General features: G+C 44.1%; 1 protein-coding gene across 2 annotated transcripts; it reads right to left on the minus strand.

Annotated features, from left to right (window-relative positions):
• Window positions 1–636: 636 nt before the first annotated feature.
• On the minus strand, window positions 637–7,742 carry LOC143776382 (uncharacterized). 2 transcript variants are annotated; one of them, XM_077265718.1, is made up of 3 exons: window positions 6,443–7,742; window positions 5,738–5,884; window positions 637–5,533 (listed from the first exon to the last, which is right to left on the minus strand). In XM_077265718.1, the coding sequence occupies exons 1-3, from the start codon at window positions 6,623–6,625 to the stop codon at window positions 5,300–5,302; spliced, it is 564 nt and encodes a 187-aa protein (XP_077121833.1). In that variant the 5' UTR covers window positions 6,626–7,742; the 3' UTR covers window positions 637–5,299. The 2 variants fall into 2 exon arrangements, with proteins under 2 accessions (XP_077121833.1, XP_077121832.1); XM_077265717.1 differs by having other exon boundaries at window positions 637–5,884.
• Window positions 7,743–11,827: the final 4,085 nt, after the last annotated feature.

Genomic DNA, 11,827 nt, shown 5'->3' on the forward strand with positions numbered 1-11,827 from the left:
TCTGGGGCCGCGAACCGGAAGTGATCCTACTACTTCCGGTTCAATGAGGCAGAGCGCACTTACCCGGGGAATGCCGCCGGCGCTGCCTCCTAGTAACGATCGCTTCCTCCACTCCATAGGCCAGGCTCGCTGCCCGGAACCTGCCGGAAATGTGCTCAGACGAGGGGGGAGGCTGCATGCAGTGGCTCCCCCGACGCTGCTACTGACGCCGCAGCCCCTGCTGTTCGCTCGGAGACCACACAGGCGGGTGCACGGGCCAGGTAATATGGAGGTGCTCCAACCACCTCTCTCCATGTAGGTATTCCAGGGATTTCCGATAGGAACAGGAAACCAACTGAGGAGGAGAGGGGGACCGCCCTTTTTATCTCTGTAGGTTTCCTGTTCCTATGGGTGGGTCCCTCTCTCATTGTGGGTGCTGTCGTGGCGAAGGATAAAATACATTTTTTTAATTTTATTATTATTCCCTAACTAAGGGGGTGATGAAGGGGGGTGATTTACTTTTATAGCGTTTTTTATAGCGGATTTTTATGATTGGCAGCTGTCACACACTAAAACAGGGGTGTCAAACTGCATTCCTCAAGGGCCTCAAACCATGCGTGTTTTCAAGATTTCCTTAGCATTGCACAAGGTGCAGGAATCATTATCTGTGTAGGTGGTTAAATTATCACCTGTGCAATACAAGGAAATCCTGAAAACATGACCTGGTTGCGGCCCTCGAGGAATGCAGTTTGACACCCCTGCACTAAAAGACACTTTTTATAGCAAAAATGTTTTTGCGTCTCCATATTTTGAGACCTATAATTTTTCCATATTTTGGTCCACAGAGTCATGTGAGGTCTTGTTTTTTGTGGGACGAGTTGACGTTTTTATTTGTAACATTTTCGGGCACGTGACATTTTTTGATCGCTTTTTATTCCGATTTTTGTGAGGCAGAATGACCAAAAACCAGCTATTCATGAATTTCTTTTGGGGGAGGCGTTTATACCGTTCCACGTTTGGTAAAATTGATAAAGCAGTTTTATTCTTCAGGTCAGTACGATTACAGCGATATCTTATTTATATCATTTTTTTATGTTTTGGCGCTTTTATACGATAAAAGCTATTTTATAGAAAAAATAATTATTTTGGCATTGCTTTATTCTGAGGACTATAACTTTTTGTTTTTTTGCTGATGATGCTGTATGGCGGCTTGTTTTTTGCGGGACAAGATGACGTTTTCACCGGTACCATGGTTATTTATATCTGTCTTTTTGATTGCGTGTTATTCCACTTTTTGTTCGGCGGTATGATAATAAAGCGTTGTTTTTTACCTCGTTTTTTTTTTTCCTTACGGTGTTCACTGAAGGGGTTAACTAGTGGGAGTTTTATAGGTTGGGTCGTTATGGATGCGGCGATACTAAATATGTGTACTTTTATTGTTTTTTTTAATTATTATTTAGATAAAGAAATGTATTTATGGGAATATTTTTTTTTCTTTATTTAGGATTTTTTTTTTTTTTACACATGTGGATTTTTTTTTTTTTTTTACTTTTTCACTTTGTTCCAGGGGGGACATCACAGATCGCTGATCTGACAGTTGGCACAGCACTCTGTCAGATCAGCGATCTGACCTACAGTACAGTGCTGCAGGCTTACCAAGCGCCTGCTCTGAGCATGCGCTTGGTAAGCCACTCCCTGCAGGACCCGGATGCAGCCCCGCGGCCATTTTGGATCCAGGGCCTGCAGGGATAGGAGGTAAGAGACGCTCGGAGCAACGCGATCACATCGCGTTGCTCCGAAGGTCTCAGGGAAGCATGCAGGGAGCCCCCTCCCTGCGCGATGCTTCCCTATACCGTCGGAACACTGCGATCATGTTTGATCGCAGTGTTCCGGGGGTTAATGTGCCGGGGGCGGTCCGTGACCGCTCCTGGCACATAGTGCCAGATTTCAGCTACGATAGTCAGCTGACACCCGGCCGCGATCGGCAGCGCTCCCCCCGTGAGTGCGGCCGATCGCATATGACGTACTATCCCGTTGGTGGGAATTAAAACCCACCCCACCTCGACAGGATAGTACGTCATATGGGATTAAGGGGTTAAATCCCGTGCCAATTCGCGGCCGGACTGCGACAATATCGCTGATTGGTCACGGCTGGCCGGGCGCGACCAATCAGAGAAGCGTGGTTCAAATCCCGTGCCAATTCGTGGCCGGACTGCGCCTGTCGCTGATTGGTCGCAGGCAGCAGGCGAGACCAATCAGCAACGCGGGATTTCCGTTACAGACAGACAGAATTAGATGATTATATAGTAGATACCCGATGCGTTAGAATCAGGCCACCATCTAGTATTCATATAAACATTGGTGCTTACATTTATGTTTTAACCCATTGGACATACTGCCATTGATTTTCTCCTGTCTTTATTTTAAGAGTCAAAACTTTATTAGTCATCTATCGCTGTATGACAGCTTGTTTTCTACAGGATGACTTATAGTTTTCAAAGACATCATTTATTTTACCATATGATAAACTTAAAAACGGGGAAAATTTTTATTCTCTCCCTCCCAGACTGTCCACCTTGTTATTCTCTCCCTCAGACTGTTCTCCATGTTATTCTCTCCCTCACACTATCCTTCATGTTATTCTCTCCCTCACAGACTGTCCTCCATGTTGTTCTCTCCCTCACAGACTGTCCATGTTATTCTCTCCCTCACACAGTCCTCCATGTTATTCTCTCCCTCGCAGACTGTCCTCCATGTTATTCTCTCCCTCACAGACTGTCCTCCGTGTTATTCTCTCCCTTACAGACTATCCTCCATGTTGTTCTCTCCCTCACAGACTGTCGTCCATGTTATTCTCTCCCTCACACACTGTCCTCCATGTTATTCTCTCCCTCACAGACTGTCCTCCATGTTATTCTCTCCCTCACAGATGGTCCACCTTGTTATTCTCTCCCTCAGACTGTTCTCCATGTTATTCTCTCCCTCACACTATCCTCCATGTTATTCTCTCCCTCACAGACTGTCCTCCATGTTGTTCTCTCCCTCAGACTGTCCTCCATGTTATTCTCTCCCTCACAGACTGTCCTCCATGTTATTCTCTCCCTCACAGACTGTCCTCCGTGTTATTCTCTCCCTCACAGACTATCGTCCATGTTGTTCTCTCCCTCACAGACTATCCTCCATGTTGTTCTCTCCCTCACAGACTGTCCTCCATGTTATTCTCTCCCTCACACACTGTCCACCATGTTATTCTCTCCCTCACAGACTGTCAATGTTATTCTCTCCCTCAGACTGTCCTCCATGTTATTCTCTCCCTCAGACTGTCCTCCATGTTATTCTCTCCCTCACAGACTGTCCTCCATGTTCTCTCCCTCACAGACTGTCCTCCATGTTATTCTCACCCTTACAGACTGACCTCCATGTTATTCTCTAACTCACAGACTGTCCTCCCCATGTTATTCTCTCCCTCACAGACTGTTCTCCATGTTATTCTCTCCCTCACAGAGAATAACATGCTATTCTCGTTCTAGTATATGTATGTAGATTATTTATGAACGCTGATTGGTCGAGGCCGGCCGGGCGCGACCAATCAGCGACGCGGGATTTCGGTTACAGACAAACAGACCCTTAGACAATTATATATATAGACGAGTACTGGCTGGAAGAAGTGATGGTGGTCTGCACTGCATGAAAAAGAAAAGCGAAGGACTTCAACTAGAGACGTCACTGGTAAGTCAGTGTTACTTGTACACTGACACTATATACAGAGTTCCTGTGTATGGCACTAGTGATCACTGTATTACCTGTACATTGACAGTAAATACAGAGCTCCTGTGTATAATTGCAATTAGTATTGTATTTTTTTTAATTAATGATCAGTATTGTAGTATTCGGTTACTATGTGGTGGTAATATGTGGTCTGTTCATGGTGTGGAGGTATTTCTTCCTTGTATGTGGTATTATTCGGTCACTATGCCATGGTAATATGTGACCTGGTCATGGTGTGGCTGTATTTCTCCCTTTTATGTTGTAGTATTCGGTCACTATGTGGTCTGGTCATGGTGTGGCGGTATTTCTCTCTTGTATGTGGTAGTATTCGGTCACTATATGGTGGCAATATATAGTCTGGTCATGGTGTGACGGTATTTGTCCCTTGTATGTGGTATTAATGGTCATTCTGAAAAATATGTGACTCATTCCCTTAAAGAAAAATATACCAAAAAAGTGTTTTGGATTTTTAAGAAATGTTTAGTAGGTTAGAGTAGAACAGAGCTAGGCCAAAAGAGTCTGCGTTGTCATGGTGGTGGCTTAACCCCTTTACCCCTGAGCGTTATTTGCACGTTAATGACCAGGACAATTTTTACAATTCTCACCACTGTCCCTTTATGAGGAAATAACTCTGGAAAGCTTCAATGGATCCTGGTGATTTTGTGGCTGTGTTCTCGTGACATATTGTACTTCATGATAGTTATAACATTTCTTTGATATGACTTGCATTTATGTGAAAAATTTGTGAAAACGGAAATTTGGCAAAAATTTTGCAATTTTCCTACTTTAAATTTTCATGCCCTTAAATCACAGAAATATGTCACACAAAATACTTACCAAGTAACATTTTCCACATGTCTGTGTAATAATTATAGGGGATAACTCAGGAGACTCTTTGCGTGGAACAAGACAACTACAGGACACAGTTTTATAAGTGGTAAAGTCTATATTATCACACGGTGATTCAAACAAGTGCAGAGAGAAACTCAAGTTCCCAACACTTGGTGCAAATAATAAACGCAGCTTAGCAGTCTATAGGAGGAAAATCAGAGGAAAATGCAATCAAGCAGAAAGTCTATGAAGCAGTTATTCTTGAGGATACTTGACACAAATAAATCCTTGTCCAGGCACAGATAGATATGCTTATTAGGCAGTTCAAATCATATCTTAGCTCAACCAGGGAGGCCTGGTTAATAGTCTCAGGTTTTTGCAAAGCAGAAACAGCTTACATGTCCAGCAAATGCAGATGGAAGTAAACACGAGCAGATGAAGGAGGATTACTGGAAACTTGTGTATGCAGCAGGAACTCAGAGCAGAGTAGCAGGATCACCACACAGGTTCACAGGAGCAGGTGTATAGCCAGGGAGTAATAAGAGGTCAGGAGCTGGATGCAAGGCAGAATACTCTAGCACAGACTGAAGGCTGGGGTGGAGTTTTATAGCAGCAAGACAGTGCACATGAGACCAAAGACGCGATCTTGGAAAAGGGCAGTAATGCACAAAAGGTAAAAAATGTTCAGAGTCCTGACATTACTCCCTCCTTAGAAGCGGCCTCAGGACGATCCTGGACCTGGTTTCTGAGGGAATCTCTGATGAAAATGAGAAATCTTCTGTTGGGCATTGATGTTTTCCACAGGTTCCCAAGAGTCTTCCTCAGGGGGATATCCCTGCCATCTTATCAGATATTGGAGCCGATTCCTGCGAACCCTGGAATCAATAATTTCCTCCACCACGAATTGTTCTTGCCCATCAATCACCACAGGCTGCGGAGGTGGCACAACACGTCCCTGGAAGGTATTAGGAGATACAGGCTTTAGTAAAGATACATGAAAAACTGGGTGTACCTTCATTGTCCTAGGCAGCTTCAGCCGGCAGGCCACAGAGCTCACAATACTGTTGATCTTGAAAGGGCCAATGAATTTCTGTCCAAGTTTTTGTGAAGGAACATTTAACTTCAGATTCTTAGTTGCTAACCACACGGAATCTCCTACCTTGAACATGGGTGCAGGTTTACGGAATCTATCAGCCGATCTCTTATAACGTTCTTGAGCTGTGGTCAGGGATTCCTTCAGAACCTCCAGATTCTGTCTCATCGCAGTCAGCCTTTCCTCCACTGCCGGAACCGGAGAATTGGAGACCTAGGTAAAATACACGGACGATAACCCAGATTGGCAAAGAAAGGTGTAAATTTAGTGGAGGCGCTCTGAGAATTATTATATGAAAATTCGGCTAACGGCAACAACTCCAACCACTCATCCTGGAGATGGCTGACATAACATCTTAGATATTGTTCCAGCGTCTGGTTGGTACGCTCAGGTCTGACCATTTGTCTGGGGATGGTAAGCAGAAGAGAGACAGACATTAATATTGAGTGCAGAACAAAACCCCTTCCAGAATCTTGAAGTGAACTGTACTCCACGGTCAGAGATGATCTCATCCGGAACCCCGTGCAACCGAAAGACATTCTGTATAACCAAGTTCACTGTATCTTTAGCTGAGGGGAGGCCGGTGCACGGAACAAAATGAGCAGCTTCAGTCAGGCGATCAACTACCACCATGATTGTATTCATGCCCCCCGATGTAGGCAGCTCCACAATAAAGTCCATTGATATAGACCCCCAAGGGCAGGACGGAACAGGTAATGGTTGTAGAAGACCCGTAGGTGCCACATGAGGAGTCTTGTAATGGGCACATACCTCGCAAGAGAGAACATAGTCCTTGGTATCCTTCAGGCAAGTTGGCCACCAGAAGAATCGGCTCAGGAACTCTTGTGTCTTCTGTACCCCCCTGTGACCAGCCAACTTGGAGTCATGTACCAACTTGAGGATCTGCAGACGGACGACCTCCGGGACGTAGATACGTCGATATCTGAACCACATGCCACCCTTAAAGACAAGATTAATATCCACAGGTGGGTTAGCCAGAAATACATCACCTTCATAGGCCTCCCTGCACTCCTTCCACAAGTCCTGATCGTGGATAACTCCGATGAAATTGGCATCAGATAGAATGGTCTTGGACGGGGCTCCAGGTACGGAATCCGCAGCATGGATTCGGGATAAAGCATCAGCTTTCCCATTACGAGAATCTTGACGGTACGAGATAACAAAGTTAAATTGATTTAAAAATAAGTTCCAACGAGCCTGACGAGGAGAAAGACATCTAGCGGATCTAAGGATTGCGATGGTCAGTTAGCACTATGATCTGTTGTGCAGCTCCTTGCAGATGATGCCTCCATTCTTTGAAAGCCGCAATAATAGCCAGCAATTCTTTGTCTCCCACATCGTAATTCTTCTGTGCTGAGGTTAGTCTACGGGAAAAGAAAGCACAAGGATGTAGCAAACTCTTCTCTCCAGTTCTTTGGGAGAGAATAGACCCCAAAGCATTATCAGAAGCGTCCACCTCCACAATGAAAGGAAGTGTTGGATCTGGGTGTATCAACAGCGGTGCTGATGTGAGACAGATCTTAAGCCGATCAAAAGCTTCTTGAGCCTGTGATGACCACTTAAAGGGCTTTTCCTTCTTTGTTAAGGAAGTAATGGGACGGACAATATCAGAAAAATTTCGAATGAAGCGTCTGTAGAAATTTTCAAAACCAATAAAACGTTGGACCTCCTTAACGTTCTTGGGTATCGGCCAGTCAAGGATAGCCTGAATCTTACCAGATTCCATGTTCAGCCCCTGGGGAGAGATGATATAACCTACGAACTGTATCTCAGAACGATGGAACTCGCATTTCTCCAGCTTAATATACAGATGGTTCTCTTTCAGACGTCTTAAAACAGTTTTGACATGTTCTTCATGTTCCCGTAGAGAGTCAGAAAAGATTAGTATATCGTCCAAATAGATCACTACAAACTGCTTCAACAAATCTCTGAAAATGTCATTAGCAAGGTGTTGAAATGTTGCAGGGGCGTTACAAAGCCCGAAGGGCATCACAAGAGATTCAAAGTGTCCATACCGGCATCTGAATGCTGTCTTCCACTGATCCCCTGGACGAATATGCACCAAATTATAAGCCCCACGAAGATCCAGTTTAGAGAACACCTTAGCATGGCGGACTCTTTCCAGTAATTCGGGAATCAGAGGCAAAGGGTAACGGTTTTGTACGGTTACCTTATTGAGTTCTCGATAGTCAAGACAGGGTCTCAGGGTCCCATCCTTCTTCTTTACAAAAAAGATAGGTGCCCCTGCTGGTGAGGAAGAAGGACGTATGAAGCCTGTGGCCAGATTTTCATCAATATACTCTTTTAAGGCTTGAAGCTCAGGTGACGCAAAAGGGTATAAGTTACCAAAAGGAATGGCTGCCCCAGGAAGCAGCTCAATGGGACAGTCATAATGCCTGTGTGGAGGAAGCTGATCTGCATTCTTCTTGTCACAGATGTCAGAGAACTCTATAAGCTGGAGGTAAAGAAAATACCTGTACATGTGGTTCCGTAGCCGTGGACTCAGGGACAGCTTCTGTTAACGCTGAGTTGCTCCTTGTTGGGAAGATAATGTCCTTGGTCTCCCAGTTGATAATTGGGTTCTGAGAACGCAACCAAGGAATGCCTAAAATCACAGGAAAATGAGAAGAAATTAGCAAGAAAGAAAGTTGCTCCTGATGATTAGGCTCCAACAAAATTTCAAGGGGTACGGTCTCCTGATCCACAGGCCCAGAGATTAAAGGTGACCCATTCACTGTTTCCATGGTAATTGGAGAGGCTCTTTGCTGAATTTTAATACCATGTTCCTTGGCAAATGCGATATCCATGAAATTGCCACCTGCACCAGAGTCAATCATAGCTGAACTGGAAATCCACTGTCCTGAACACAGGATCTTAATAGGGAGAGAACAGTGAGAGTTCTTTTCCTTCAGCTCCTTGGGGGGTGAAGTCATAGAAAGTGAATGGAATACAGCGTTTAAAGGCAGGCTACATTCAGAGATGTCAGATTAATCATCACAGTTGTCATACTCCCCTATTGCTGCTAGCACCTTGTTAGGCCGTCTAGGACACTTAGGACAATTGATCAAGAAGTGGTCAGACTGGCCGCAGTAGAAACATAGACTTTCACGAAGGCGATGCTCCCGGCGCTCATTGATCTCGCGCCTCTGAACGGAATCAATTTGCATGGGCACCTCCTCCACCTCCCGAAAGGTTTTACCTGCAGGCTCTTTGGAAGGAAGGGAAAAGTTAGAAACACGGTTATATGCAGCAAATTTCTCCTGCCTACGCTCAGTAAGGCGAATGTCTATGCGCACACAATGCTGTATAAATGTCTCTAGCTCTTGTGGTGACTCAGAGCGGGCTAGTTCATCTTTTACAATACTAGACAGACCCCTTTTAAACATAGGCAATTGTGCATAACTATCCCAATTGGTATCTACCGCCAATCTCCTGAATTCAGTGGCATACTCAATAACAGAACGTTTAGCCTGGCGTAAAGACAACAAAGCAGATTCAGCGGTTGCATGGCGATTAGGGTCATCAAACATTAATGCCATAGCGGCCAAGAAATCATCCAAGCCATTTAACCGTGGGTCACGAGACTCAATCATCGGATTCGCCCAGGCTAGCGCTCATGAGGTCAGTAGCATTATTACACACAATACTTTGGATCTATCAGTAGGAAAACGGTCAGCATGCACATCAAAATATAGCAATCATTGATTCACAAAGCCACGAAATTTGTCGCGATCACCATTAAATCTGAATGGGGGCAACTTAGGTGGCTAGCTGATGGCGGTTGCCCAGAGGGTAAAGTCACTTGTGCAGCTATTTGCGTGCTTATGTCCTGAAAAGCCCGTCCATACTGGGACTCTATGCCAGCAAGTTTGTTTTCCTGGGCTGCCATGCGGTTGCTCAAGTCCTGCAAAGTTTGTCCAAACACTTGTTGATTGTGTTCAAAGCTTCCAAACTTCTTTTGCAGACCTTCCACATCTTTCTGCAGTGATCTAATTATGGAAAACACCTGCTCTAATCTGCTCTCTGCAGTCATTGTTCCAGCAGTCTCCTTTTTTTTAAGTCTAGAGTATTCTGTAATAATTATAGGGGATAACTCAGGAGACTCTTTGCGTGGAACAAGACAACTACAGGACACAGTTTTCTAAGTGGTAAAGTCTATATTATCACACGGTGATTCAAACAGGTGCAGAGAGAAACTCAAGTCCACAACACTTGGTGCAAATAATAAACGCAGCTTAGCAGTCTATAGGAAACTTCAGAGGAAAATGCAATCAAGCAGAAAGTCTATGAAGCACAGTTATTCTTGAGGATACTTGACACGAATAAATCCTTGTCTTAGTCCAGGCACAGATAGATATGCTTATTAGGCAGTTCAAATCATATCTTAGCTCAATCAGGGAGGCCTGGTTAATAGTCTCAGGTTTTTGCAAAGCAGAAACAGCTTACATGTCCAGCATATGCAGATGGAAGTAAACACGAGCAGCAGATGAAGGAGGATTACTGGAAACTTGTGTATGCAGCAGGAACTCAGAGCAGAGTAGCAGGATCACCACACAGGTTCACAGGAGCAGGTGTATAGCCAGGGAGTAATCAGAGGTCAGGAGCTGGATGCAAGGCAGAATACTCTAGCACAGACTGAAGGCTGGGGTGGAGTTTTATAGCAGCAAGACAAAGTGCACATGAGACCAAAGACGCCATCTTGGAAAAGGGCAGTAATGCACAAAAGGTAAAAAATGTTCAGAGTCCTGACAGTCTGCTTTACATCAGCACAATTTTGGAACCAACTTTTTTTTTGTTAGGAAGTTATACGGGTTAAAAGTTGACCAGCGATATCTCATTTTTACAGGGACCACATCACATTTGAAGTCACTCTGAGGGGTCTATATGATATAAGATACCCAAAAGTGAGACCATTATAAAAACAGCACCCCTCAATGTGCTCAAAACCACATTCAAGAAGTTTATTAACCCTTCAGGTGCTTCACAAGAATTTTTGGAATGTGGAAAAGAAAATGAACATTTAACTTTTTTTTCCCAAAAAATTTTACTTCAGATCCCAAATTTGTTATTCTGACAAGGGTAACAGGAAAAATGGACCCCAAAATTTGTTGTGCAATTTCTCCTGAGTACACCGATATTCCATATGTATGCGAATACTACTTTTCAGGCACAGTGCAAAGTTCAGAAGGGAAGAGGCGCCAGATTTTACTGTTAGGCCTGGGTCACACCTAACGTATAAAAATATGGTCCGTTTTTTACGGTCGTAATATGCAGAAATGTTCCCTGAACAGTGATCCGTATGTCATCCGTTGGCAAGGTGTGGCTGTGTATTTTGCGCATATAATCCTCCATATGTCATCCGTATAGCGTTTTCTTTTTATCCCAACCTTCCAAAATGGATATTTAACGGTAATGAGGCCTGCAAAAAATTTAAATCATCATCAGTAACCCTATTTATTGCCTCTACAACAGGTGGAAGCCTCCAATCTGGCCATTTTGTTGCTGTGCTTGTGTTGGTGTATTGGTGGTTTGTTGGCAACATGTCAGACATACTTAGGTTCACCCCAACTGAGCGTGTTCTATACAACTGGGTTTTGTCACGCCGCTTTGGCCAGCCATACCCAGTGATAGTGGATCCAAGGAGGAGGAGACAAATGTGGGTCCATCCACTTTTGAGGCAACGGCTCACTAAAGGCCATTTCCACTGTCTCTATGCATCTCTGCGGACACATCCAGACAAGTTTTATCAATATTGCCGCATGAGCCTTGCCACCTTTGATCTTTTGTTGGAGACAGTGCACCCTGGGATCACCTTTCAGGACACCAGGATGCGCAAATGTATATCTGCTGAGGAGCGTCTTCTCCTTACGTTACGGTTTTATTCCTCCTCCTTGTACTCTATGTTGATGACGTGTCTCTAAATGTCTTAGCTAGTTCTGCTTACCAGTTTCTCTTATTTTATTCTTAATATATCTCAAATCTCTACACTTAGTAGTAACAATATGTTATTAATGTGACATTCACATAGGCAGTGTTACATTTTTTTAAGGTAGTGATAGCCTGGCTTGTTAGTTCCACACAGTACTTATGTTCTATATGAATTGTTTTAAACCTTGAACCAGTTTTAATTTTTTT

Source organism: Ranitomeya variabilis, chromosome 5 (assembly GCF_051348905.1).
Source record: "Ranitomeya variabilis isolate aRanVar5 chromosome 5, aRanVar5.hap1, whole genome shotgun sequence".
NCBI lineage: Eukaryota > Metazoa > Chordata > Amphibia > Anura > Dendrobatidae > Ranitomeya > Ranitomeya variabilis.

Excerpts from the sequence above, each read along its gene's own strand:
- LOC143776382 (XM_077265717.1), bottom strand. The coding sequence starts at position 6,625 with ATGTGGTTCAGATATCGACGTATCTACGTCCCGGAGGTCGTCCGTCTG. Across the intron at positions 5,885-6,442 it reads ACTATGTTCTCTCTTGCGAG|GTCTCCAATTCTCCGGTTCC; the intron begins GTATGTGCCCAT and ends TATTTTACCTAG.